The sequence below is a fragment of the Orycteropus afer genome, unplaced genomic scaffold, assembly GCF_000298275.1.
Source record: "Orycteropus afer afer isolate SDZICR_OR568_19922 unplaced genomic scaffold, OryAfe1.0 scaffold00006, whole genome shotgun sequence".
NCBI lineage: Eukaryota > Metazoa > Chordata > Mammalia > Tubulidentata > Orycteropodidae > Orycteropus > Orycteropus afer.
Window position 1 is genome coordinate 10322877 of NW_006921593.1, and position 24707 is coordinate 10347583.

The window sequence follows — 24707 nt, forward strand, 5'->3', positions numbered from 1 at the left end:
CTCTTAAATTACCTGCAAACCCCACTGCAGCCGCACACTGCCACCACCCTTTTCTGATTTGTTACCTCGATGATCCACGGTGTTGCCAGTTGTGGCAGCTTCACAGCGGAGACTCTGCACGTGGCATCTAGTGAGACACCCAGCTCTGAGCGTGCTTGCAGGGAGAGCAGTGGAGGGGCACTGCACTTGGGCCCAGTCAGCACTTCCGAGGTGCTGGCCAGTCACGGGGCCTCCTGTACCCGCATTCCTGGATCACTTGGAGTTGGAAAGGAGCTTGGGTCCCCTGTTCAGGGTTCCGGTCAACAGCTGAGGGGAGCAGCAGAAGTGAACAAGACAGATGCCATGTGTTGCCCCAGCAGCCCTAGGCCTTTATCTTCTGGGGTCAGCTTTTAACAAGCAGGCTTAATACCATCTTGGCTATAACATGAAGAAGGGCCACCGTGAGGCCTCACTCGCATCCTCTGCTCTTCGGTACGCTCCCCCATCTATAGCTCCTTTAAATTAAGTGCTTCATTAAACGTTTCACATCAGCTCACACCCTTCCAAATGCCACACACGTCTCCTAGTGTGTTGGTCAGGCTCATAGTGCATAACAGATGCGTGACAACGAAAGTAAACCACCACTGCCGGTGAGTCCATTCTGACTCACAGCACCCCTAGGGGACAGAGTAGAACTGACCCAGAGAGTTTCCAAGGCTGTCAGTCTTTCCAGAAGCAGACTGCCACATGTTTCTCCCACCAAGTGGCTGGTGGGTTCGAACTGCTGACCTATTGGTTAGCAGCTGAGTGCCTTAAACACTGCCATCAGAGCTCCATAGCTGTAGTGTCTGTTTTAGTTTATAGCAGTAGTAGCGTATGAGCTTACAATTGGAGTATCTCCTTTATCGTATCCTACTTCTGTTGTGATACTGCCTCGGAAACCCAAGGAGGGGTTGCTGTGAGTCGCATCCAACTCAACAGCAGTGTGTTGCATTGCGTTTACCCTGTATTTGGCTAATGGTGGCTGTCAGCCATTTTTCCACGCTCTGCACACAGTTCTGCATTCAGAGGAAAGAACTCCCCCTGGAGTTCCGAACAGTAAACTCTCGTGTAGCGCCTTCGGCCCTAGCGGCAGTGCTCACCGCTCCCCCAGCCGTGCTCATGGCCTCACCGCAGTGCTTGTCTCTGCAGTCACCAGTGCCAGCTGAAGGAGCCAAGCCAGCCGCTGCCGCTGCCCAGCGAGGGCTCCTTGGAGGACGAGGAGCTGCCTGCGCAGAGATACGAGCGGGATCTCGTCCAGAAACTCAAAGTCCTCAGACACGAGCTCTCCCTGCAGCAACCCCAGGCTGGCCACTGCCGCCTTGAGGTGTCTCGAGAAGAGGTCTTTGAGGTATGGGACGGGGTGCAGCTCCCAGTAAGGTTCGCACAAACCGTAGCGCAGCCTAAGGACCCCTCCCGGGGCAACACCTGTGTTTTAAAGTGGCAGCTGAGCCACTGCTCTGTGAGCCACATTTGCTTCTCGGGGCTCTTCCTGTTTGCTCTGTCAGGTGTTAGGTTTATTACTACGCCAGATGCAGGAGCGTCAGGCTTGTGGACAGGGAGCTGCATCGCTCCTGCGGGCAAAGTTCAAACATTAGGTCCCTTGCAGATTCAACTCAGTGGGTACTGAGTTTGGTTTTGTTTTGTTTTGGGGATGAAGACTGCAGATTTGGGCAGAAACTGTTCCTCACTGCCATCGAGTTGTTCTGACTCATGGCAGCCCCTCATGCTACAGAGAAGACTTGCTCCGTGGGTTTGTCTGGCTTCGTGTTTACGGAAGTCGGTCACCAGGCTTTCCTTCCACCGCTGGATGGGTCGGAACCACCAGTAACCAAGCATTAACCGTTTGTGCCATGCAGGGACCGGCTGACCGGTGCTGTGCGTCCCCCCCAGTCTGCACGCTTTCTCAGGAGCCGTTGTCCCCTGTGCCCTCGCCCTGCACAGAGAATAGCTGGTGACCCTTCTCAGAGCAGCTCAGTGGCCACCCGGTGTCTCATTGGAAATGGGGAGAGCAGGTGGCCACTGGGAAGGTGTTATCCCTTCAGCAGGCACTTCTCTCTCTACACATGGCCCTTTTCTCAGAAAAGGTGATCCTAGGTAAAATCCTGTGTTTGGGTCCTATCCTGCTGCCTTTGTGGAGACATCAGCAGAAATCAGGAAATGAGACCACGTAAGGCAGGAACATAGGTTCTTACTACACTCCACCAGTGGAGGGAGGCCCTAGAGGGCGAGAGCCGTCCCAGTCAGGAATGGGGGACCTTCTCCCTGTGATGGGCGCCCAGGAAAGGCACCCGTGTGCAGCCAGCGTGCTGGGTGAGGGCATCTGCCATGGTGCTCACTTGGCCTCTGAGCTGTCTTTAATGGTGACCAGGAATAGGGGAAGAAGACAGTTAACTGATATTGTCCTGCTTGATGGTTTCTACTCCACACCCCCTTTGCCTCTGGGGATGACAGGACTTGAGTTACGTTAAACTTAGTGTGAGGAGATTCTTCGGTGGCTGTCACTGACGCCATCTGCAGACAAGAAAACCAAACCAAACTCACTGCCGTCGAGTCGGCCCGACTCATAGCGAAACCTCCTTGGGTTTCCGAGGCAGTATCCCTAAGGAAGTAGATTGCCCAACCTTCCTTCCGAGGAGTGGCTGGTGGGTTTGAACCGCCAGCCTTCTGGTCAGCAGTCGTGCAGGGAGGTCCTCAAAGTGCTGCTCAGGATGGTAGGCTGGCCCTGTGTTTTCTATGCTTTAGGCCAGGTTCAGGCTACTTTGTTTCACTTAAGCCCTTTTTTGCTTTTCTACCTAGTGAGAATCTTGTGTGAATTTTCACGTCTGACATAACAGGCTCAGAATTGTTTTTGTACTTGACATGCTGATGACGTCCTCATTTTGGTGGTTGTTGTTAGGTGCCGTTGAGTCAGCTCTGACCCACAGCGACTCTGTGTGCCACAGAATGAAACACTGCCCGGTCCTGTGCCAGCCTCATGATCCCTGCTAGACCTGAGCCCATCACTGCAGTCACTGTGTCAGTCCATCTTGTTGAGGGCCTTCCCCTTTTTCATTGACCCTCCACTTTATCAAACATGATATCCTTCTCCAGGGAATGGTCCCTTCTGACAAAAAGACCAATGTAGGAGAGACGAAATCTGGCCATTCTCGCTTCTAAAGAGCATTCCAGTGTGCTTCTTCCAGGACAGATTTGTTCATTCTTCTGGCAGTCCATGGTACTTTCAGTACTCTTCTTTGGTCCTTATTCACTGTCCAGCTTTCACTTGCATAGGAGGGGATGGAAAACACCAGGGCTTGGGTCGGGCACACCTTAGTCTTCAAGGAGACATCTTAGCTCTTCGGCACTTTCCAGAGGTCTTTGGCAGCAGATTTGCCCAGTGCAAATCATCATGTGATGGCTTGACTGCTGCTTCCATGGGTGTTGATTGTGGAACCAAGCAATGTGAAATCTTTGACAACTTCAGTCTTGTCTCCGTTTATCATGATACTGCTTTTTGGTATTTGCAAATACTTTTTTTTTTTTTTTTCATTTTGGTTACATGTGAATGTTGTAAGTCTGACTGAAGTTAACGTAGAGAAAACCTTCAAGCACTGGTGATTGTGCTGTCGTCAGACAGGCTTTTCCCTGTGCCGTGTCCCCGCCCTGTGCCTGTCGCCTTACGTTTCTGAGAGAGGAGCCCAAGGGAAGAAGACGGCAGTGTCGCCACTCCGAACAGGAGCCAGATACAAATCAGACTCAGATGAACCATGCTTCATTATCCACAACCCTTCATCCTTTTACAGTTTTGAGAATATGAAAAATTCTTTTCTCTGAAACTGTAATTTTTACATATAGGAGTCTTATCGCCAGATAATGAAGATGAGGCCCAAAGACTTGAAGAAACGACTCATGGTGAAATTCCGTGGAGAAGAAGGTTTAGATTATGGTGGCGTGGCCAGGTGAGGTGCTGATTTGTTCGTTCTGTTGTGTGGATTTCAGCAAAACTGTGGGAAAGTATTGTTCCAGCAGAGGCCTAAGGTCCCCCTTCCTTATAGAGTGCTGTGTCACTGAGGACAGCTGTGCAGTGCTCCTGTGCTGGCCCGGAGTTGGGGGAACTTCAGGGTCACCTCTGGGATCTTCCTCAGAGTGTGCACATACGAGCTGCTTGCTGTAACCTGTCAGCACGTACAAGGTTGTCACCATTAATTCACTTCATGAAAAGCCAGAATGAAACCTTAACACTCACTACCTTCTTCCTTGACCATGTCTAAACCTGGACCACGGGATGGCCTGCTACTGACCCTCACAGGGGCCTGGCTTTCCTTAGAGGACTTGGGGGACAGGGATGCATAAATTACAGTTGTGTCAAGGGAAGTTTTTTTTTATTTTTGTAAACAGTTGTGATTGGGTAGAAGTTTACAGAGCACATTAGTTTTCCATATGGCAGTTCATACACACTTTGTCTCAGGACATTGACTGCAACTCTCCACAATGTAACAGCTCTCTTCCCACTTCCTCCCTACAGTTACCTCTTCCCTGTACATTCCTGCCCCCCACCCCAAGCTATTTCCCTGTGTAAATACTGTCCTTCTGTTCCCCTATGAGCGATCCTTCTAAGGAGTGTATCTGCCTAATGTCAATGTTCACCCCATATGCCTATTACTTGGCTGGAAGCCACAGGAATGAGCAGTTCCAGACCTGAAGGGTAACTAGGGGCTGTAGTCTCGGGGGTCTCACCTGCACTGATCCCTTTCTGAGTGGTTGACAGTGGTAGCTGCCCACCATCTAGTTCTGGTCTCATGGTCATAGAGGCTAAGGTTTGCATGGTCCACTAGTCCCTTGGACTAATTGTTTTGATACATCTTTGGTTTTCTTCATTCTTCATTGCTCTGGACAAGGAGAGAGAGATCTGTTGTTGCATCTAGATGGCCACCTATAAGCTTTTAAGAGCCCAGTTGCTATTCACCGGAGTAGAATGTAGAACAATGTTTTGTGTAGTGTGTTACACCAGTTCAGCTTGATGTCCCCTGAGACCATGGTCCTGAGCTCACAGGGCCAACTGCTTGCTCCCTCAGGGTGGTTGGCTGTGGCTAAGAAGTTACCATAACTTAGCCCCTTATTAGCTCTGTTACATATATGGACATTCTTACAACACATATGAAGCATATATGTAGAGGTATCATCTGCTAGCCTTAGACATGGTCATGGGTATTTTCCCTTTTGCCTAGACATGTCTGATCATTCAGCTTGTCTACCCATCTGTTTACCCATAGATTAATGTTTGTTGTCACTGATGACACAGTATTGTGTATGTAAAAAGGGTTACCTCTGCCGTCTGGACCTCTTGTGTGCCTCTCTGTGTCTTCCTCAAAGGAACTTTTGACAACCCAAGATCATCTGCGCACTCTCAAGACCACCTTTTTACTCTGAGCGTTTTTTTCTGGTCGGTGTTCCTGTTCTCACTCACTGATTGCGTGTAGACATCACCTGCTGATTCCTTAGCTTATGGTCCGAGGTGCAGACAGGGGCGCTGTCAGCTCTCATGGAAGAGCATTGCTGTTTTTGACCCTGTTCTCGTTTGCCTTTGTAACTTAAGGTAAAGGGTCTTATTTTTCTCTGATTTCCCACTTCTTGGTGTCCTCTCCTCCTGTAGGAGATTGGCCATCTTTTCCTTTACATTTGTTCATTTTTGAAAATCACTGTCACATTCCTTGAATTCCATTGTAACACAATGTAAAATCAAAGAGTTAAACTAAAGTTTCTGGAATAGGATTGAATTATCTTAAAGAAGAGCACCCCCTATAATTTTGTGTGCCCTGGTCAGAATTGTATTTATTCATCAATCATTAAATAGTGAAACCTTCCCACGGACGAAGTATTAGGAGTGCAGTAGTGAGCAAGATGCCATGCTCTGTGCCCCCCTTCACCCCGTCTGGTGAGGTTCAGATGATAATCAGAGTTACTCTATAAACAGAAAACGCTAACTCTGAGAGGTGCCCCACAGGCAGGGCTGTGATCCCTTGGGGTCGTGAATAGCGGCCCCCTCTAGAGAAGTCAGGATTGGAGACTCAGAGATCCGCAGCCCTACAGTGGCATCACAGACAAACCCTTGTTCTGATCTCATCAGCAGCCAAAGGCCAGAATTACAAGGAAGGAATTTGAGGGTGTGCCCTTTGGCCCTGGGACAGAGTCCCTGTCTCTCTGTCTCCCCTCCTGGCTCTCAGCTCTCTTGAGCGTGGCTGGGATAAGGGGGTGTGCAGAGCCACCATTTGCCGTGAGCCCACCCTCGTACTGCCTCTCCACAGGAAATGGAGGCTACTCTTGTCGGGTTGACCCCAAATTTCTTCTTTGCTCTTGATTCTAGAAACTGTCTTTGTTTTGGCAAGGTGTCACTGTGTTTGTCCTTGATGCACACCCATTCATTCCATTTCCTGACAGGAGGTAACAATTTAAGTTGAACTGTTTCCATTCTCTGCACTTTTCTTGTGTAGTCTCAAGACTTGTCAAGTTCAGTATCTGACTGTGCCCATTCATGGTGTTCTTCTGTGTGGTGGGCACTGTAGGTCCCTGGGTAGGCATGTGCAGATGAATAGCAGGGCCTGGTCTCATAGGAGTTAAGTCCCTCTGCGTGTCCCATAGCATCTTCATGTGGAGATAGAGCTTTGTGTATCGCTTTCAAGGAGCATGATGCTGTGACGAGAAGGACTCTGCACCTTACTCTACCCCTTCTGCCCTCATCGTGGTTGGTGTTGCACCTGCCTCGGAGAATTGTGGAGACAGAAGCCACGTGTATGGGTCCCTGTAGGTGTGTATTAATGATCCAGTCAGGAGAACTAGTCTGCTGGTTTTCTGTGTTTGGCCCTGTCATTCCTTCCCTCTTATGCTTGTTGTTGTTGTTGTTATGTGCCGTCGAGTCGGCCCCGACTCAGCGACCCCTCCTTGGGTTTCCGAGGCAGTATCACTACGGAAGTAGGATTGCCCAGCCTTCCTTCCGAGGAGTGGCTGGTGGGTTTGAACCGCCAGCCCTCTGGTTAGCAGTCAAGTGCTTTAGCCACTAGGCTACCAGAGCTCCTCTTATGCTTAGTTACTAGCTTTTCCCTACTCCTTCCAGAACCTACTTAAGAAGCCTCCTTACCTGTCTGTGGCACTGTTAGTCTTTGCTTGTATTTTAATCACTTCCCATCTAGACTATTGAAGTCCTTGGCCCTTTTGAAAATGATCTCTTGCAAATTCGAACTCCCCAGCATGTGGGAATCGGGGTGCGGTGGTCGTGGGGTCTGCCTTCTGCCGTGCAGGCTTTGTGGGAGGTGGAACCTCGTCTCTTCTCTCAGCTTATCTGTCCTGTCGAGGGGGGTGCTGGGGTGGTCTGGTCAGATCGTTTTCTGCATATTCTCACAGTTTCCCCGACAAATGTTTCTATTTGTGTTTCCTTCCCATATTCCGTGTCAATCCCATGACATTCTGTTTGAAAGAGGAAGAAATTTCAGAATAAAATGGGGGGCTGCCTCTGAGAAGGCCGCCTTCATGGGCCTTCGTGGTGAGATGCCTCTGAGAAGGCCGTCTTCGTGTAAAATCCCCTGGGCCTGGGCTTCTCCCATCCTCCCAGAGCAGTTCCTGGTCACCTTTCTCTTCAGAGTGGCTTTTTTGTTTGTTTGATTTTTTTTTTTTTTTTAAACGAAAGTTTTTAAAAGGAAATGATTCAAATATAAAGGAATTAAGAAAATTAATGCATGCCTTTGTGCCTCACCCAGATTTTTAAACTCTTAGAATTAACACTTTTAACTAGTTTCTTAATTATAAAAGTGGTGTTTGTGGTTTAAAAAAAAAAAAAATTATTTAATAGGAGATAAAATCCAGGCCAGACGCACTCTGAGGCTCCCCTGCCCCCCGGGCTATGACGCATCATCTCCTGACTTGGAATTTGAACACTACATTTACTGTAGGAAATAGAAAAGGACCCAGAATTCTAATTCCCAAGTTGACTACCGTTAACATTGCAGTGTAAATTGACCCATCTTTTTGTTGTGGTTTTTGGTGTATGTACACACCCGTGCACACACACACACTTTTAAAGCCGGTTCATACTGCTTTTGAATCTGTTAATCGCACCTTCGTCATCACTTGTGATTTTGCTCTCTGTCAAGTACTGACGTACACCTTAGCTGAGGGGCAGGAACGCTCAGGAGGGGCCTGCTACCAGCACTGTCGCTCAGCCGACGCGCTTTCTTGGCCACCGGTTCTCTCTGCACCTAGGCTTGCTTGCTGGGGTCCGGGTCATTTTGTGATGACTGATCATTACTGGGTGTTTGAGTCACTACTGAGTATTCTTCTAAATAGTGTGAGTTTTGGCTGCTAAAATTGGCGGCTGTTACCTATCTGAGGCAAGAACAGCCGTTCTGGATGCTGCCGGAAGTGAGCGCCCACCGCCCGCGGCCTGTGTGCCAACTGTACGCACAGAGTCGGGATCCTCCCACGCTGGCCCCTTCAGGGCATGAAGCGATGACAGTTTAGAGCCAGACACTGTGCTTGTTCCTAGGGAGTGGCTTTACTTACTGTGCCATGAGATGCTGAACCCGTACTACGGCCTCTTCCAGTATTCCACTGACAACATTTATATGCTGCAGATCAACGCGGACTCCTCCATCAACCCCGTAAGTACACAGCCCACAGGGGTGGGGCTGTAGTCGGGAATGTTCTTCAAAGGGATTTTCAGTCTCAGTTTTTGGCTCCGTCAGTGTCGACGTGTGCGAAATCTGTGGTGTGTGAAATGAATGTGAGGGTGAGGCTGGGCTGAAGATGCCCAACGTCAGTCCTGCATGTTTTTAGTGACTGGGACCACGGGTGTGTTGTCTGCAGTGAGAACAAGTGGGCGGGAGCTGTGGGTCCTCAGACCACCATGCTGCCTTCGAGGGAAGTTGGGGACAGTTACTGTGTTTGCTCAGTGGCAGCCAAGAGACGCTCTTGAGCATTCCACCACAAAAGAACCGTTCAGCAACGTGGAAACTTCCGTTTTGACAAATTCTGAGAGACTGATGAGCAGGAGTGTGAGATTGGTTCCCTACCGCTCTGGGGGGGAGGAGTGAGGGCGAGCACTGGGCCTTGCCCTTTGTCTGAGGGTAGTGGGCTAGCTGGCTCCAGGCTGAGCGGCTGAGTGATCCTGAACAAGGCCCTGCCTCCGTTACACAGCGACTCTCAGGAGAAGGTGTTGAGATGAAAACCGTGCATGTTCTGACGATGGAAGTGGCCTTTTTTCCACTTGAACATGAGAACAGCATCTGGACGCCCGCCCGCAGACCGTCTCTATTACTCACGTTCTCTGGTGCCCCCTACAGGACCACCTGTCTTACTTCCACTTTGTGGGCCGGATCATAGGCCTGGCGGTGTTCCATGGCCACTACATCAACGGGGGTTTCACAGTGCCCTTCTACAAGCAGCTGCTGGGGAAGCCCATCCAGCTCTCGGACCTGGAGTCAGTGGACCCCGAGCTGCATAAGAGCTTGGTGTGGATTCTGTAAGTCCTGACTCTGCCTCCCACTCGCTGAAAATGCACAGTTATCCGCCCAAGTGCACGCAGCATCTTTTGACGGGGGGAGGGGTGGTGCACACACAGGTGGATGTTGTAGGGCTGGGTGTGTAACTGCAGAAGAGAAGTAAAGAAACCAGTGTACGACAACAAACAATACTTAACTGACCTACTGGGCCCGTCTCTCTTGCACAAGTGAGGTAGGACAACAGCTGCTCCTGTTAGCCTGTAGAGGAGTCAGAGTAACAAGACAGAACGAGCACTCCACCACGTCTGCCGTAGCATTTCCCTCCACGCCCCTCAGCGTCACATGCACAGCAACAGCCCGGGGCAGCAGGGGCTGCTGGTCCTCGTGAACACGCTGGCCTCACAGGAAGGACGGAGCTGCTTGGGGCTGCCTTCTGATGGGGAAATAACACTAAATGCAACCTGTCTTCCTGGTGGCTTTTCCCCGGCTGGTTCCTGACACAGATCCCTCCTTTCTGCTCCGCTCAGTCCCAGCAGCCTCCTAGAACAAGAACAAGGTGGTGCCCGGCTCTTGCCTGCCCAGCCCTGGCAGCCCTGCACGGGGCAGTCAGGAACCATGCTCACTCTCCTGGCTGCTCCGGGCCTTGCTCTTGTCTCGCTGCGTGGTGCCAGAGCTCTAACAACCTCACCTGGTCCTGACAGGGAGAATGACATCACCCCCGTGCTGGACCACACCTTCTGCGTGGAACACAGCGCCTTTGGGCGGATCCTTCAGCATGAGCTGAAACCCAACGGCAGGAACGTCCCCGTCACAGAAGAGAACAAGAAAGAATATGTCCGGTACTATCAACGGGATCTGGGTGGCCGCCCGTGCACAGCAGAGTTTATATTTAGATCCTGGGGCCCTGTGCTCAAGGCCTTGCAGACTTGTTGAGCAAACACAATTCTTGGGTGAGGCTTGCCCATTCCCAGCAGGGGCTCTGGCTGCAGGAGCCCTGAGGTGACCACGGGGACCTGTTGAAGGGGAGTATAATAACCCCCGGGCCCCGTCAGGGGACACACTCATATTGCCCGGTGCCGATGGGGAGGGAGTCTTCCTGGCCGTCAGCCTCGAGGCACTCTCTTCTAAGGCAAATCAGGACGAGTGATAACGAGTCACTTCTGTCAAGAGACGTGGGTCGAGCTGGCAGCCTTCCCCTACGTCCCGTGCTTCACCTTGAATGCACTTGGACAAGTTACCCGTTGCTGTCCCTTTTATAAAAGTCAGAATGTACAGCAGCACGTGCTGGTGAACTTACTGTGAGGCTGGTACTGCCGGTGGGTGATGTCAGCACCTCAAGTGGGGAATATCATTTTTGGCCTGAACTACTTGGTAGTCCTTTCAACTTGTGGCTTTTCTCCCAGGTTGTATGTGAACTGGAGGTTCATGAGAGGAATCGAAGCCCAGTTCCTGGCTCTGCAGAAGGGGTTCAATGAGCTCATCCCTCAACACCTACTGAAGCCTTTTGACCAGAAAGAGCTAGAGGTGAGTGGGGGCGGGGCGAAGGCAGGTGTCCGCTTGGACAGCAGTGGAGTCTTGGGGGTGACCCTCCTGTGTCAGTTCTCCTGGTCACTCCACGTGGTCAGAATGGAAACTCTGCCGGCGTCCTTTCGCATCACACTCTTGTTCTTGGCGATTGTGACTCAGCTGTCCCCAGTCCGTCTCTGGACAATGCCGGAGGCCAGAGAGCTCCCCTGTGCTTTCCGCATCTCTCTGCACCAGGGAGGCCCCAGCCCCTGGGTGGAGCGGGAGTGGTGTACTTCCCGACCCTGCTGCCAAGAGCAGCCCCGCTGCCCGTCCATCTCTGCCTGTGCTTGAGGCACAGTGGCTATCACCTGAGTCCTTCCCAGCGTGAGGCAAATACAGAGCCCAGATTTTGTCATGAGATGTGACAGCTGTGGGCCGGCCAGGGGTGGCCGAAAGCCCCACTGCTATGCTGCCTTCTTACATCTCTGCCAAGTTCTTACAGAGCAGAGCTCCAGTTGGCTGGGACCCCTCCAGGCATAGCGTAGTGTTAGCTGATACTAACTACCTACAGGAAATGATCTCCTTTAAACGCCTTGCAGCTGATCATCGGTGGCCTGGACAAGATAGACCTGAACGACTGGAAGTCCAACACGCGTCTGAAGCACTGTGCGGCTGACAGCAACGTTGTCCGCTGGTTCTGGCGTGCCGTGGAGGCCTTCGACGAGGACAGGAGGGCCCGGCTCCTGCAGTTCGTGACGGGGTCAACACGGGTGCCTCTCCAGGGCTTCAAGGCGCTGCAAGGTGACTGAGGGGGCGGCGGGGCCCAAGGGTGGTGGCTGGAAGCGTCCTTTCACCTGCCTCTCCTCGGGGCCCCAGCAGGCCGAGGGCCCGCTCCCTCTGTACCTGGTTTGTAACTGCTGTTCTCGGGAGGACCCATACTTGGTTACGGTGCCACGTTCTTCCTTCGGTGATGCTCCGAAGCCAGTGATGTCACTGGTGTAGGACGGAGTTCCCCCAGGACGGCTCCAGAGCTGCTGTATGGAAAGGGCCCATCTTGTTCAGAGGAGATGCTGCTAGGAACTGGAAGGGTGTGGACAGAGTAGCGTTTCGCTTCTGACAGACATAACTGATGCAAGGACAGGGTCTCCTGCGCACTAGCTGGAGCCTCGCTGGGGGAGGGGGCTTCGCACGTGGAGTGCCCTGGCATTCTGCACACAGGGCTCCATGCGGGGCTTCCTGTCTGAGCAGCGTGACAGTGCTGGCAGCCCTGGGGTTGAGTAAACTGGGAGCCTTGCTCTTTCTCGTCCCTACCACAGCCTGGTAGCGGGGGGGGGAGGGGGTTCCTGGCCCAGTTTCAAGGAACTGAGGCCATGGGGACCACCCCACCCCAGGTCCTGCTGTCAGAATGCCACTGTTCCAAGAATCCAGAATTCTGGGACCTGGGTCATGCTTTTCTCGTTATACCCTTTCCAGCAGGAGGCCTACTTGCTCAACACTTCTGTTTGTTAAAAAAAAGTCACTGTCCTCCCTAAGTGGATGGATCGGAGCGTCTGTCTAGGCTGCACACGAGGGTGCCTGACAGCACGCACCACCCCGGGGGGCACCCAGCTCACCCGGGTCTGGAGAAGTGGGAGGTGCAGGCTGTTTTCATGTACGGGAGGGTGAGGATGAGACCCTGGCGCCCCCACCCCGGCCAGGGCCTCTGATGGCTGTCACCGGGAGGAGTGGAGGACATCAGTGTGCTGGGGCTGGGCAGGGTAACGGCCCCCTCGCGGGACTTGAGCATGCTGATCTCCTACCTTGGGTGCTCAGTGGCCAGCTCCGCTCCTTAGGCTTGGGTCCAGGGCAGTTGTCTTACCCCTTTGCCTGCAGAGGGTCTGGGACTCTGTCCTGCTTCCCCTCTGCTGCCCGTGGCCCAGCTTGTTAACTCTTCCTGCTTTACCCTTCAGGCCCCCTGGCTCCTGGTCAGGGGGACCAGGGGCGTTGCCAGCAGTCTTTGTCCCTGTCCTTTCTGGTCACTTGGTGCCACTGCAGGCACATTCTGAGACTGGGCAGAGGTGTGGCAGGGAGTGCTGGCCTGTGGGAGCTGTGTGGTGGGGGGGGCTGTGGTCCCTGAAGTACATTAACTAGAATGTTGTCCTGCAAGGTTCTACAGGCGCAGCAGGGCCCCGGCTCTTCACCATCCACCTGATAGACGCGAACACGGACAACCTGCCGAAGGCCCACACCTGGTGAGAGCACCTGCCGGGGGCGGGCTGCTGCGCATGTCTCTTGTGCACATGCAAAACCAAAAAACTCACTGCCGTTGAGTTGTTTCCACCTCACAGTGACCCCTCCTTGGGTTTCTGGGGTGGTGTCTCTACAGAAGTAGATTGCCAGTCCTCCTTCTGAAGAGTGGCTGGTGGGTTTGAACTCGTCAGCCTTCTGGTTAGCAGTCAGATGCCTTAGGCACTACGCCCCCAGAGCTCCCTGCAGTTCCTGTGTTTCTATAGCGTCACAGGTGACATGCCAGTCTCCTTCATGAGCCACGGGATTAATGCAGGCTCTGCAGCCACAGCCCTGACTATGGAGGTGCAGGAGGGGCCAGAGAGGAAATAGGGGCCCAAGGAAGTACTTAACCTGGTGGTAGGTCTCCCCTCTCCTGACATGGCTGGGCCCCTTGCCTACTGAAAAGGGTTTTCCCACAAGTTTTAACTTAGACTCAGTAGGTGCAGTGGCTTAAACCCCAGGTCACTTCCTCACGCTGACCTGAAGCTGGGCACCCTGCCAAGACGCAGTGTGATCCAAGGGGCAGATTCCTGAAGGGAACTGGCCACTCTCTGGTTACTGCGTTCTCCACATCTATGCGACAGCAGCTCCTTGTCCAGGGGGTGAAACACGCCTGACGTTAAGGCTCCAGGAAAGACTGCCAGCCATCTTTCACCCGCAGCAGGCAGTGGCCGTCCTCGGTCCTCGGGGGCCCAGCTTAGGTCTGCTGCTGGTTACGGGCTCAGAGCCTCTCCAGGGCATCGCCCCTTGTTCCCACCTCGGCATGCACGCGGGGTGCCCACAGGCCGGCTGCACCTGCCCTCAGTCACCCCCGTGGTGAGGCCCTCACTCTCTGCTCTGCTCTCAGCTTCAACCGGATCGATATCCCCCCGTATGAGTCCTACGAGAAGCTGTATGAGAAGCTGCTGACGGCCGTGGAGGAGACCTGTGGGTTTGCTGTGGAGTGAAGAACAGCCGGGAAGCTGAGGCGTGGCTCGGACCACCAGCCCACAAGCACACTGCTTTCCGGATGCCTCCCGTGCCACTGGGCCCGGGAGACCCGATGACCCGAGGGCAAGGGGTTGTCCGCCTCCTTTGGTTGGGGGTGGGTGAGGGGACTTGGCTGGTGGCTCCCCCCATATTCCTTCTTTATGACAATACCCCACCATCACCCATCCAGTAAAAGGCAGCCAGGGTCAGCATTCGGCTCTGGTCACACAGGAATTCTGCTCTGGTGTGACACGTGCTGGGACTGTCCCCACAGCCTGGAGGCCCCCTTGAGATCAGCAGCTGGATCATACCTGAGCTGGAACCCCGATTTCACACACAGGCTTGCTGGGCTCTGCCCCAGCAGGAAGCAGAAGTCAAGCGTGGCCTCTCCTGTGGCAACTCAAGGTTGTCAGGCAGCTTCCGCTGGTGGCGTGGCTATTCCTTTGCAGGGTGTCCTGTCTGGAAAATGTGTTTTGCACAGAGAAAAATGGTGTTTCCTTTAAAGAGTCCCTTTTGCCACGTTATCCAGTGAGATATTTTTCCAATGAAAACATGACTCAATGGAGCTTGTCAAAGAGCAGACCAAACCAGCCTTAGCCCCAACCAGCTGTCCCAAAGCCACGTCTGCGCCACTGTCACACTGTGGAGGAAGCACAGCAACCACGTTGAGACATGAAACCATCGAGGGGAGTGCTGCAAGCTCCCAGGACGAACTTGTGGCCCAGCTGCCGGCTGGGTGATGGCTGAGCCTGGGAGGGGCAGGCACCAGTGTCCTTGATGACCTCAGCGTACCTTCCTCCAGCCTCCGATGGCAACACTGGTGGCCGTCAGCTCGCCTGCCCAGGGGTCTTCGTAGGAGGAGGGCCCGAGTTCCTCACCCTTTTCCAGCCATGCAGCGTGGGCGTGAGAGCGCTGAGCGTGGCCAAGGGGGCAATGCCTCTCCCGTGTGTTGCGTGTGGGTCCTACGTGCTACGTATGGGCTTTGCTGTTTTGTTTGTAGAGGGGACTTGTGGGTGTGACCCTCGACTGCTGGGTTGTGTACTGGAACTCAGCACGACTCTGACACGGACGAGGAAGTAGCTTTGGGGTGGCTGTCCATCTGTCCTTTCTGTTGCTGACATCTTCACACTGCGGCCAGTGGGGAAGAACGTCTGTCCTCCTGTGGTTCTACATGCCCCGGACACACTTGGACCTTGCTGGCAGCAGCCCCTGGCTCTCAATCAGGGGTTTGGAGCCTGTGGGTCACAGGGCTCAGGTGAGCTGAAACCCTGCAGGAGGTCAGGATGGGAGGGATGGCAAGAGATTTGCTGCAACAAAAAGCCCAGCCCATCCCGAAAGCGCAGGTGCAGGCTGTCTCGCAGGACCATGCTGCCCTGGTGAACGCTCAAGAGTGGCTCCCAGCCGTGACGCCTCATCTTCTCTCTCCAGGGGTCCCAGAGGGCTTGGAGGGCAGGCGGCCGGCTCCTGATGGGGCTTGGAGCTCGGCCTTGCTCACGAGGAAACCAGGGTCTAATGGTGTAACAAGCTTTTCAGTAGGAGTGTTTCCTTCACCACCGCTCAAACTACCTTCTTGCTGTCAGACGGGGGTCAGGGGACGAGGTCCTTAAAAGGGTAACCGCCCCATGCGGGAGGCCGCTGTCCCGTGCGCCAGGGCACAGAAGGCCTGTCCTGTGTCCTCCCAGCCAGCTTGAGACCCCACGCATCTGTCCCAGGAAAACGCCTTCCCTGCTTTTCTGCCTGCCCAACGTTGTCATGTGGGGTTTGCGGCCTGCCCACCCCAGGCCAGTGTCCCCTGTGTGTCACGGGGACCTGGGCTCGTGAGCCTGTCGTCTTTGCACACAGGCTGTGGCCCGCGGCACCAGAACCACCCCAAGAACCTTACGTATCTGCATGGAACCACCCTGAGAACGAGGCGTGGCAGCACAGGGTCACCGCGCCTTCTGGTCCATATGGGCTTTCTGCGTGACTCCAGACAACCCCGTCTTTTCTCAAAGGTTTCAGGGCCTGACTTTAGGTGCCTCACCAGTGGCTCAGCCGACACTCAGGGATGTAGCAAACCACCGTCCACAGTGCCCGTGCAGAGACAGACCCAGAGCCGGCTGGGGTGACGGCCAGCAGGGTGCTGGGTTTCAGAGAGCTGACCTGCGGCAGAGTCCCCGTTAGACGCCAAGCTCACACAGCTGTGTCCGTGCAGCAGCAGGTGGCCACCCTCCAAGGTGTCAGGAAGGGGCAGAGTCCTGGTCCATGTTCCATCAGGTGTGGCTGCCATCCAAGGTGTCGGGAAGGGGCGCAGCCCTGGTCCACGTTGTGTCAGGAGGGGCTGCCACCTGAGGTGTCGGGCAGGCGTCTGCAGGGAAGCCCAGGCAGCCCACCTAGACAGTATGGATTTTTAAGATTGGTTTATTTTTGTTTATCAACCACTTTATAATGTATTTTTAATTTATTTTGTAATGTCTTGTTTTTAAGTATTGCTGCTATCCTTGTTACTCTTCCCACCATTTTTATTGCTGATTTATTTTGTGAAAGTTGTACACTAATAATTCTGTTTTATGTCAAAATCAGAACTATTTAAAGAAATACTAGTTCTATTTAATGCAGTTGTGGAACCAGCTGGAAACAACACACAGAATGGCAGCGGGCAGAGCCGCAGGGCAGGTTCATTTTGTTACATATGCAATAAATTCACAACTTTATAGCCATGCGTCTGTTACTGGGGTGTGGAAGTGAAACTCTCGCCCGACACAGTGGCCAGACCCGGAGCAGGCCTTCAGGGGGGATGCTCATTCTCGAGGGGAAATGGGACATGTGAGGCGATGCTCGTCCCAAGTCTGCCCTCAGCTAGAAAACTGGGGGGCTGAGAGCGCAGAGCCTACTGACTTTGCCGCCCCACACAGGTCACAGTGGCCAGTGACTAGAACTTGGAGGGGTCTGGGCCTCAGCTGTGGGCACAAACACCCATCATCAGGAAACAGGCTTTCCCACCATCAATTCAGGACAAACCTAGGGCTTGACAGTGTTCTCAATTGGTACCGGGGCTTACGCCACCAGTGAGTGACCATCTGTGTCCCATGCCCACCCGCCCTCCAATGTAGGGGCTTCTCTCTCAGCCCCAGTGAGAAGCTGGTGGAGCTCCTGGGAGAAAGCTCACCAACGCTGGGTTCTCCCTCTCCAGTCTGTCCACTGGCACTCAGCTGTTTTCCCGGAAGTGGCCCTATCTGATCCTGGGTCCTACGGCGGCTTTGGCTCTGTTTATGGGGTGGCTGGTCGCCACAGGGCCTCAGTTCTCTGATGGACCTGAAGAGTTGTTGGCTTTTAGTTTTTCAGTATTTTTCTTTCTGCGAGGATGAGAGGAGTGGCTTCTAAGTTCCTTAGATGCCAGACTGTAAACTGGACACCTTTTTCCTGCCCACTATCTTGACCGGAAAAACATGCTCGTCTGCACCTTTCTAGTTTCTTCCTTCAGCCTCCTCTCAACATAACCATCGGCCTCCCCCAGGAAGCTACCTCACACTGTCCTGTTGTCTTCTGTGCTTTTCCCACACATCACATCTGCCATGGGAGTTAGGGTGCCACATGCTGGTACATAGATAGACACATATACACACATGTATGCACATCACATGTCTGCCCTGTGGAGTCAGGGTGCCACGTGATGGTACACACACACACGCACTTGTGTATGTACTCCTATGTGTTAGACTGGGTTCTCTAGAGAAACAAAAATCAGTAAAGCTTATATATATGTATATATATAGAGAGAGAAATTTATCTTAGGAAAATGGCTCACACACTTATAGAAGCTGGCAAGTCCAAAGTTCCTGGATCAAACATCAAGCTGGAGGCTTTACCACATCAAGCTGGAGGTTTGTCCTGCCTGGCTCTTGCAACCACAGGGGCTGAGGAGCTCAAGGCTGGCAGGCAGTACACCGGCTGCTGACTCCAACAAATGATGAATCCAAGATCTCCAGGCCGAATGGTGGACTGTTCACTCACAGACAACTGTAGGCAGCACAACAGAATCCCGATCCACAGAAGAATGTCTCCTCTCCCAGGATGTCCTGGGATATACTGGAAGCAGGCCACACCCCTAGGGAAACTCCCTTTCAACAGATTGGCCACTCAGAACATAGTCATCTGATTCCAGCATGGGAACAACCACATCACAACAGCTCAAACCACACAGAATTGTGGTCCAGCCAAGCTGACACCCAGCTCCAACTATCACATCCTACATCTGTGTACACGCCTCAGGTCTCTGCTCTGGAGAGGCAAAGTGGCGTCCAGAGCAGAACTAGCAGTGAGAACTCAGATGGAATCTCAACTTTGGACACGTCACTCAGTTTGTGCCTGTTTCCTCAGTTGTCAATGGGGGATACAGCCCCTCGTCCCAGGGTAGTGTGGGTCAAGCAAGGAGGAAGCTCTATGAGTTGTACCTCATACCATTTTACTGTCTGTCTCGCCCTGCCCTTCAGCGTGCCATGAAGGCAATACAGCCTGAAGCCGCTCACCACCTACCTCCTGGGGAGTGGGCACCCTAGGAAACGGGTTCGTGTTGCGGGCAGGTGGGCATGGGCACAGACCCAGGGCCTCCTGCTGCCCTTTGAGGCAAAAGACTCAGTCATGGCCCAGAACTTGGCCTCCTGGGAGGTCATTAGGCCACATCCCAACAACAGGGCTGGACAGGAAGGAGCTAGGGGTATCTTGATTTTGAGTCCAGCTCCACTGCTTATAACTATGTGCCTGGGGAGCCACCTGGCTCCTGACTGTCAATTTTCTCACCTGTAGATCTGAGCTCATCTACTCCCCAACAGCTGTTCTCAAAAACAATGCTGACCCCAGTGTCATGCTAGCTGCAGGGCCCTCGCCTGGGAACCAGCAGGACCTTGGCTCTGGGTGGTGGCTGAGCAAGTGAGCCCTCCAGCCTCACACCTGCCTGCCTGCCCGCCCCCTCCCCGCCCACCCCTTGACCCACTGCCACCAACAACTCAGTCCCCTAGCCTCACGCATGCTCCCCACTTTCCTACCACTTGTTGTTATGTGCCATCGAGTTGGACCCAACTCATAGCGACCCCTCCTTGGGTTGCCGAGGCAGCATCACTACAGAAGTAGATTGCCTAGTCTTCCTTCCGAGGAGTGGCTGGTGGGTTTGAACCTCCAGCCTTCTGGTTAGCAGTTAGTTAGTGCTTTAGGCACTATGCTACCAGAGCTCCTACCACTGCCACCAACAATTCTGACTCATGGCAATCCCACGTGTTACACGGTATACAACGGCCCGCAGGACTTTCTTGGCCTTAATCTTTACAGAAGCAGACCCCTAAGCCTTTCTGTGAAGTCCCTGGGTGGTTTGGAACTGTCAACCTTTAGGTTAATAGTCTGGGGCACAATGTCTGGCACCCAGGGGCAGCCTCCTCTCCCCTCACAGGGGTAGGAAAACATGGGCCCTGATGCCTCCTTGCATTTGCCTGTGCCCACACTGCCCACAGAGGCGCATGCATGGCTGGGGGAGCTGCGCACCCTGTGCTGCCCATCGGCCCAGTTCTCTGACATGAGGACGCCATCTCCCAGTCTTCCGTACAGAACTGTGCACCCTCCTCAGCTGCCACGTGCCCTGTCGGCTGCCACCTCAAGCCCTTCTCCAGGTGTCTCTGCCCCTTAGCTCTGCAGCCTTCCGGCTGCAGCCCAATGTCCCCGTCCCCGGAGATTCACGCTGGCACCAGCCAAAGGCTCCCCAGAGGCGCCTAACATTTTAGGACTACATTTACTTAAATTTGACTTCACCACGTAAAATCTTCCTTACAAGTCAATAAGAAAAATAAATAGAAGATAAACAGCACTTGCCTCAGAATTATGTCTGGCCCAGGAAGCAGCCTTGACTCCTGGCTTCCCAGACAGTCCAGCTCCAGCCTGCTGCCTCTGGGTCACTGAGGTCTCCTGATCATTCTGCTCAAGAATGGAGCAAGACAAGCTGCTGGGCAGAGCGGATGGGGGCAAGCGTCCCAGCTGAAGCAGGGCAAAGCAGTGCCTGGGCATGGGCCTGGCTCCACCCACACCAGGAGCACCAGTGAACTCCATGATTCAGGACTCCCTGGCATCAGGATGGGAACAAGGCCCACAGACCAAATACCCCCAAACAATTTCTCTCATACCTGGGGTTTCCCTATTCCATTCCACTCATAGGCCAGCTGTGTCCTCGGCTTACTCCAAACACCTGGACTTCTGTCCCACACATGTTGTCCATCCATCCATTTTACCTCCAGTTCTGAAACCTGGAGCAGTCCCTTACTTGGTCATCTTATCTGGCCACCCTGACTGGCCTCTCTGTAAGCGTCCCATGCCTGGGCTCAGACTACTGCTCCTCTACCCCATTCACCCTCCACACCATACAGGGACCCTGGGACAGCCCACGAGAGACTGTTTCTTGCTACCCAGAGCCCCTTGGGGCAGCACCCAGAAGCCATGGCTTACGAGGCCCATTCTGACCTCAAGGCCACCACCTCGCTCTCATGGCTCCAGCCCAGGGACTGTGTGGGCCTCGCCAAGCAGTGGCCTCTCTGCCTTGAGTCTCTGTGCTTTGTTCTTCTCAGTCTCCCCACCCCATCCCCAACCAAACGCAAGTGCTGTCAACCACAGCAGCAGCAGCAGCAGCAGAGCAAGGACAAGGAGCTGCGCTGGGAAGGAGGCAGTGCCCTCCACACCGTCATCATCTCTCAGACTCAGGCCCTGTCTGTGCCTGTGCCTCTGTGGGGACGAGCCTCGGCCACTGGCTTAAAGCTCCACACACACGTGGTACAAGAAGAAAAACCAAACCTTTGGACTTCTGGTAATATGGAGGAATAGGCAGACAGACAAGCTACATAGACCCTCTTCAACAAAGGAGAGAAACCAATTGGCAGAGATACAGAAGATAATCCTGGAGCCCTGAGCTTTGAAAGCAACTATACAGAAGTGGATTAGGCAACAGCTAGTAGAAAAACCTGAACGAAAACAAGACCTAAGAATAAGCTCCATTTGCCAAGGACAGCAGGGGCATACAGGAGGCTGACAACGGGAAAGGAGGCAGGTGGTGAGTATATGAGTGTTGCCAACCACTGAACAGAGGAGCACAGTACCCTGCTTACTTAGATAAAATCTAAAGAAAACAAAAATCATGGGATAGTCACTTCAACATACAATCACCAATTAAACATAAACACAAAATGTCATAATGCCTCGGAGACAACAAAGCATCACAGTGCACACAAAGAAGCAAGATAAAGCAGGAGAAACAAGGGACCAGGATACAGACCCAAAACACATCCCTGTGGAAGACAAAGCAGTGGAACTCCCTGATAAGGAATTCAAAAGAACTGTGTTTAGGTACCTTCAATTAATTGAGAGATAGATCAAGGAAAACACAGAGAAAACCCTAAAACAATTTCAAAAAACAATATAAGAACAAAATGACAAAGGAAAAATTAGAAATGATATAAAATCTACACATAGAAATCCAGAAGATTAATACTAAATTGTCAAAAATAGATAAGATGTTGATCAAAACGAGATACCATCTTGCCCAGCACTAGTAGCAGAGTTCAACAAGACAGAAAATAACAAACGCTGGCGAGGTTGCGGAGAGATTAGTAATCTCGTACACTGTTGGTGGGACAGTGAAATGGTACAACCATTGTAGAAATCAGTATGGCGATTCCTTAAAAAGTTGAAATTAGAAACACCATTTGACCCAGCCATTTCATTATGTATACATCCTAAAGAAGAGCCATGACAAGAACAGACATATGCACACCCATGTTCACTGCAGCACTATTTACAATAGCAAAAAGTTGCAAACAGCCTAGGTGTCCATCAACTGAGGAATGGATAACCAAACTATGGTACATACACAGAACGGAATACTATGCAACCCTAAAGAATAATGTAGAATCTGCAAAACACCACATAATATGGATGAACTTGGAGGACATTATGCCGAGTGAAGTAAGTCAATCACAGAAAAACAAATATTGTATTAGTCCGTTATTACAAAGGTCAAGGAAAGGTCTATCTATGGAAGGAAATTTTCTTTGTTGGTTACCAGGGGTGGGAGGGGAGGGGAGGTAACACTGTTAAATAGGAAGAGATAAGTATTGATTTGGGAGAAGAGAAGGGCAACGTCCCAAATGTGAGTGATCAACACAGTGGCATTGAGGAAGAGGAAGATGTAGAGAGGTACATGGGAGGTGCAGACAACAAAGATGAAATGAACCCTTTTGTACATACAGTACTGCGTTGTCAGTGAAGGCAAACATGGATAGATGGGTAGACAGGCTGAACTATTAGATATGTCTATGCAGCCTCCTAAACTGTGAGATAGGAGCTCTGGTAGCATAGTGCCTAAGGCACTTGACTGCTAACCAGAAGGCTGGCGGTTCAAACCCGCCAGCCACTCCTCGGAAGGAAGGTTGGGCAATCCTACTTCTGTAGTGATACTGCCTTGGAAACCCAAGGAGGGGTCGCTATGAGTCGGGGCCGACTCGAAGGCACATAACAACAACAACAACAATGCAGCAGGAAGTGTACCCAAGACCATGTATAGGGTTGGCAGACAATGGTTGTACAAGTGTATTTGCATGTTCTGTAAGAATTCCCAGGTGTATAGCAGAGCTGACAAGGGACAAGGTTGTAGTCACTTCTTGGTCACAGCCAACTACCCAGAGGGAGCGAGTAGTTGGACCTGTGGGCTTGGGACCATAGTAGTAGGGGACATCAAGCTCAATTGGCATAACATACTACACAAAACATTGTTCCACCTCCTACTTTGGCAAGTAGTGACTGGGATCTTAAAAGCTTGCAAGCAGCCATCTAGATGCAACAATGGGTCTCTCCTCATCCAGAGCAAAGAAGAATGAAGAAAACTAAATATTCATGGAAACAATTAGTCCTAGTGACTGGTACATCATGTGATCTGCAGCCTATATGACTATGGGACCAGAAGAACAAGATGGTGCCCAGCTACCACTGTCAACCACTCAAAGGGGGATCTATGGAGGAGATCCTGGATAGAGAGGGAGAACAATGTAGAACAAAACTCAAAATCATTTGGGAAAAAAAAAGGAGGGGGCCAAGTTTGCTGGTCTGATAGAGCTTGGTGGAACCCCTGAGACTATGGGGTAAAAATTGTGGTCAATGTCATGAGACAAAGTGTATGTGAACTGCTGTATGGAAAGTGAATTTGCTCTGTAAACTTTCACCCAAGTCACAATTAAAAAAAAAAAAAAAAAGTAATAGCTAAGACACTGAATAGGCAAAGGAGTAGAACCGAATGGAAGACAGAATTAGTGAGATTGAAGGCAAGTATCTCAATACTTCTTTAGAAAGCAATCAATCAGAAAAAAAGATGAAAACAAAATGAAGAAAGCCTAAGGTTCATGTGGGATACCATCAAAAGGAATAACCTACATCTAATCGGAATTCCAGACCATGAAGAGACAAAATCACAGAAAACATTGTAGAAGATTTGTTGGAAGAGAATTTTCCTGCTATGAAGAAAGATGAGAATATATCCCTTCAAGAAGTTCAACGAACCCCAAACAGGATTTGCTGTTGTTATGTGCTGTGGAGTCAGACCTGACTCATAGTGACCCCTCCTTGGGTTTTCAAGGTGGTATCACTACTGAAGTAGATTGTCTAACCTTCCTTCCAAGGAGTGGCTGGTGGGTTTGAACTGCTAGCCTTCTGGTTAGCAGTCAAGTGCCTTAGGCACTATGCTGCCAGAGCTCCCCAAAAGAAAATCACCAAGACATACCATCATCAAACTCACCAAAACCAAAGACAAAGAATACTGAAAACAGCACAGGAAAAAACAAAAGTTACCTACAAAGGGCAACCAGTAAGACTGTGTTATCTGTTGTTAGGTGCTGTCGAGTCATCTCAGACTCATAGCAACCCTACACACAGCAGAATGAAACACCGCCGGTCCCGCACCAGCTCCGCGATCCCTGCTATACTTGAGCCCACAGCCGCTGCCACCGTGTCATTCCATCTCATTGAGGGCATTCCCCTCCTCTGTTGACCCTCCACCTTACCAAGCATGACATCCTTCTCCAGGGAATGGTCCCTTCTGACAACATGACCAAAGTAGGAGACAAAGTCTGGCCATTCTCGCTTCCAAAAAGCACTCCGTCTGCACTTCCTTCAGGACAGATTTGTTAGTTCTTTTAGCAGTCCATGGTACTTTCAGCATTCTTCTCCAGCACCACATCTCAAAAGCATCAATTCTTCTTAGATCTTCTTTATTCATCGTCCAGCTCTCACATGCATATGATCATGGCTTGTGTCAGGTGCACCTTAGTCCTTAAGACATCTTTGCTCCTTAGCACTTGAAAGAGGTCCTTTGCAGCTGACTTGCCCAGTGCTATATGTATGTGTCGTCTGAAGTCCTGACTGCTGCTTCCACTGGCATTGATTGTAGGACCAAGCAATATGAAGTCTTTGATA

The 24707-nt window shown here is 51.9% G+C and overlaps 1 protein-coding gene across 1 annotated transcript in view; it reads left to right on the forward strand.

Annotated features, from left to right (window-relative positions):
• SMURF1 (SMAD specific E3 ubiquitin protein ligase 1) overlaps positions 1 to 14212 on the forward strand; it is a 92989-nt gene extending 78777 nt beyond the window's left edge. Inside the window, 9 exon segments of the mRNA XM_042781078.1 lie at positions 1171 to 1369; positions 3856 to 3959; positions 8537 to 8651; positions 9333 to 9511; positions 10193 to 10330; positions 10895 to 11015; positions 11597 to 11798; positions 13144 to 13228; positions 14113 to 14212. Of these exon segments, the coding sequence (XP_042637012.1) occupies positions 1171 to 1369; positions 3856 to 3959; positions 8537 to 8651; positions 9333 to 9511; positions 10193 to 10330; positions 10895 to 11015; positions 11597 to 11798; positions 13144 to 13228; positions 14113 to 14212 (1243 nt within the window).
• The last annotated feature ends 10495 nt before the right edge of the window (positions 14213 to 24707 follow it).